At 34.3% G+C, this 4,005-nt stretch overlaps 1 protein-coding gene across 1 annotated transcript; it reads right to left on the bottom strand.

Annotated features, from left to right (window-relative positions):
• Positions 1-2,796: 2,796 nt before the first annotated feature.
• LOC145140335 (uncharacterized) lies at positions 2,797-3,755 on the bottom strand. The gene is made up of 2 exons (XM_079073856.1): positions 3,270-3,755; positions 2,797-3,213 (listed from the first exon to the last, which is right to left on the bottom strand). The coding sequence occupies exons 1-2, from the start codon at positions 3,753-3,755 to the stop codon at positions 2,797-2,799; spliced, it is 903 nt and encodes a 300-aa protein (XP_078929982.1).
• Positions 3,756-4,005: the final 250 nt, after the last annotated feature.

Here is a 4,005-nt window from a genome sequence, read left to right as displayed (position 1 = left end):
TTGTTGGTTGTGGACTTTTGATATCACTAGTTGTGGTGACCGTGAAACGGATATTATTGGTGGATGAAAGTTTTGTTCATTCTACAAAAACATTCTTTGTTAACCCTTTACAATGTTGTAGTGGTTGTGGTAAAGTTTTTCTATCTTCATTGGGAAAGTGGTTAATGATTTCTTGTGCAGTGGCATTTTCTAGACTACGGGTTCCTTTGTCAGACAAGAAAATTGTTGATGTATCTGTATTTTGTCTGTGAGTACTGCTGAGATTGTATACTTGTGGAATAAGTAGTGATGTTGTGTATGTATTTATAGATATATACTGGTTTCACATGGAGGGACGGAGTACTTACAAAAGTTTTGGTTTAGTTATGGGCCCACGTGAAACACAAAACCATCCATCACCTTTTTTGTGTGTTGATTTACCACAGGTGGGACAGACAACGTGGTACCAAATATCCTTGAATGTGAAATCAGATATTGTAGTCTTCAAGACATATACTTTTTCCTTGAATATGTTGTAGATCTATATTATTGAGTCTCAAGTATGAAATTGTAGAATTATACAAAAATAAAACTTTTTACCACTATTTGAGAGTATGTCGTGGTTTTCAACTGTTGCAGGGTAGTAGTTATCACAGCTGGTGTTGATTTCGAGTGAAATTGGGTACCAAATCTGTAATTTTGGAAAAACATTGTCGGTGAATGCATGTAGTTCATATTAGATTGTTTTTTTAGCTATGGTAAACTATGGTTAAGATTAGTAGTAGCAGAATACCATACCTTGCAATGAGTGTCTGTGTTTCTGGTATTGCAGGATTGATGTACATGTGTGTGGCACTACTGCTTGTTAATGTTAATCTTCCTGCATAATCAACATGGTTATTAAGCTTAGTGTAAAGTGATAAATATAATAATGGTTTTCTTTTATTACTAACCATTGTACATAGTGTACTTCACGTTGGTGAAAGCTAGTACAACCGTGTTAGAGTTTGATGCAAAGGCATTTCGGTTGAATTTGTCAGGCGAATCTATGCATTCCTTCCATAAGAGTATGGTAATCTCCTCCGCACTTGGACCGGTTTTCTCATCAATAATAATTAGGTAAATATAGTTGGTAATATCTGTTGTGTATAAAGAGTTATTATTACTTTTCATCTATTAAGGTGATAACTACGAAAGGTACTATGTTTTTTTTTCGCAATCTTTCATGTTGATGAGGATACCTGTGAAATCTTAATGTAATTGTAAATATAATATTAGTTACACTTTTTTGAACATGACAATCTTTTTTTATTAGAAGTGGTGATGTTAGGGTTTAATGTTGGTAAATGTACCTTCATTCTCCATGTTTTTTCTGCTATTATTTGAAGGTGTGATCTTGGACGGAAATCGAACCATGTTATTAGAAGTGCATTGTGGTTTGGAATTTCCTCAAATGTTGATGCTTCACCAATACTCATGTGTACTGGGTGATCTAAGACCATCTGATATTTATTTGGCGTAGTTCATGTATAGTCCTTGATACGATAACAGTGAAAGACTGATAATGAAGTTTCAATGCTCCCTCGATCTGTTTTTTATGCTAGTAGTTGAATTGTATCTCCCTACTCAAATAAATGTGTTAGGGTGTTTTATATATGAATCATTTTGTACATGAGTGTTTACATCTATATAATAATCCTTACATGCTCATCAATGACGATGAACCATGTCTCGTTTTTTCTAAATTGTAGTGTCTATTTCCTCAAGACACAGATTTCAAGTCAATTTCCTGGTGAACCAAAGTGGAGGTTTGATATTCTATCCATTTATGGGGTCATTGTGTTGTAGATAAAAAACATGACTATCAGTTAATGTTTATGTTAGCTTAAAATAATGAAACGAAACAATAGTAAAATATGATGGTTAGTTCAGAGTATATATTATAGGCATTAGATGTTTAGAATAACTATGAATGCAAAACAGGTAGAAAAGTAATATTTGGTGATAACATTTATCTGAGCTATTAGATGTTTTGAAAACATAAGTTTGATGTTATAACCTCTTGCTTATTAACCTTTGCTAACAAATCCATAAAGACAACATTCTTGGTGTAGTGTAATGGTAATGCATCTTCTTGTTGTAGCAAAATCTTTATCGAATCTGGTGAGGTACCTCTTGATAAAGCGACATATAGTTGTCCGTGTGTGAAAACAGAGTTTGCGAGGTACAAAGCTACCTTCTTGAGAGATTGCCCTTGACTTTTGTTTATAGTCATTGTGTAACACACTTTAAGATGAAACTGTTTTCTGGTAAATATGAAAGGTAGATCAGAGCAATTATGTATAAATTTTATTCTTGGAATGTACACTCTTTTCCCAAGAGATGTTCCTGTTATTATCGAAGCTTCAATAATAGATGGTAACAATTGTGTAACAATCAAACATGTACCATTACAAATACCTTCTCTTTGATTGATATTCCTCAATAACATAAATGGGGTGTTAACTTTCAAGAATAATGAATGTGAAGGAATACTAAAAAAGTGAAGGTTTTTTAAATAATCTTAGGGATATAAGGTATCTAATTCTAAGCTATCATGTGTATGTGATTTAATGGAATCACAACTACTGTATACCACCTCTTGACCACTGATTTTTGATATATTCAAATCATTGACTTGATCAACAATCTCATCTTTTGGACGGATAATGGCTCTAATAGATAACTCTTGAGGCGATGGATTGGAAATTACATCATGCCCATAAAAAATTATATTAGTGATTCTAATCCTTTGTATCGTGGTTCGATAAGGAAACACTAAGGTATTTGGATAATGTTGGTACTTTCCGGATCATTTTTTTCTGGTGTTCCAATAATTCCATTTCCAATATCGAGCAACCATGAAGTAAAATGTGATATTCGATTAACATCAATGGTTGAATCGACTGGTTGGGATAAACACATTTTGTGATGCAATCTGAATACTGTAAAGTGTGACCATAGATAGGAATTAGGTAGAGTTAGGCCGATTATCTGTGATTTTCTACTTTTAGGTTGAACAGGAAGAATTTGTCGAAAGTCACCTCCTAGCAGTATTGACATCCCTCCAAAAAGATGGTTATCATCTTCAAGGACATATTTTAGTGATTTATCAAGAAACTTAAAGCAACGACGATCACTCATTGGAGCTTCATCCCATATGATCATAGAAGTCCTATTCATCAGCTCCGCAAGCTGTGTTTTTTTTTAATATTACAATAGGACTTGTCTGTAAAATCAATTGGAATAACAAATCTAGAATGAGCAGTACGACATGAAGGGAACAAAAGGGATGCAATGCCTGAGGCTGCAACAGCCAGTACTATCTTTCCCCTACATCTGAAATAAGAAGGTATAGTCGTCCATAAAAATGTTTTTCCTGTACCGCCAGATCTGTATACGAATAACAACTGTTTTTTGTTATGTTCAGCCTCGACAACTCTTTCATAAATTGTAAGTTGATCTGGATTTAACCATGATATCATGGATGCATTCTGAGAAAGCAGGAGTTGTGTATTGTAATTACTCTCTTCAAGAAGAAGACTATTTTTGAGGACGGAAACAAAAGATAGAGATCGCATAGGGAATCCAAAATCAACAAGTGATTGTGAAGGCGTTGAAGCTAGTAGTATTTTTTGAATTTCGAGAAGTATTTGTTGTTCTAGTGTGTCAGCATGTAGAATATCATTTGGACTTGTAGAACTGGAAGTGAATGTGTGGGTTATGTCATCGCCCATTTAAGTTTTTGCGGCTTCCCACAACAAAAGAGGGCTCTCTACTTCACAAAATATAAGTAGATGACAAAAGAGAGAACGAAGTTCAGATGAGGTTGCCCAAGATGATGCTTCTTCAAATTCTATTAGTCGTTCCTTATCGTCACCAGTTAACCCCAAGGCTTCACATACATCACGAAAAGTTGAGTATGTGCTTTCACGGGCGGTCCTAATGTCACGGAACGATTTACATACTTTTTATGGCACAATAAAA

This window comes from Lactuca virosa, chromosome 9, assembly GCF_052849685.1.
Source record: "Lactuca virosa cultivar CGN04683 chromosome 9, Lactuca_virosa_CGN04683_v6, whole genome shotgun sequence".
Taxonomy (NCBI): domain Eukaryota; kingdom Viridiplantae; phylum Streptophyta; class Magnoliopsida; order Asterales; family Asteraceae; genus Lactuca; species Lactuca virosa.
This window is presented reverse-complemented; position numbering and strand designations above follow the sequence as displayed.

Coding starts and splice junctions, on each gene's coding strand:
- LOC145140335 (XM_079073856.1), bottom strand. CDS start 3,755: ATGGGCGATGACATAACCCACACATTCACTTCCAGTTCTACAAGTCCA. Junction 3,214..3,269: donor GTACTGCTCATTCTAGATTT/GTTATTCCAATT, acceptor AAAAAAACACAG/CTTGCGGAGCTGATGAATAG.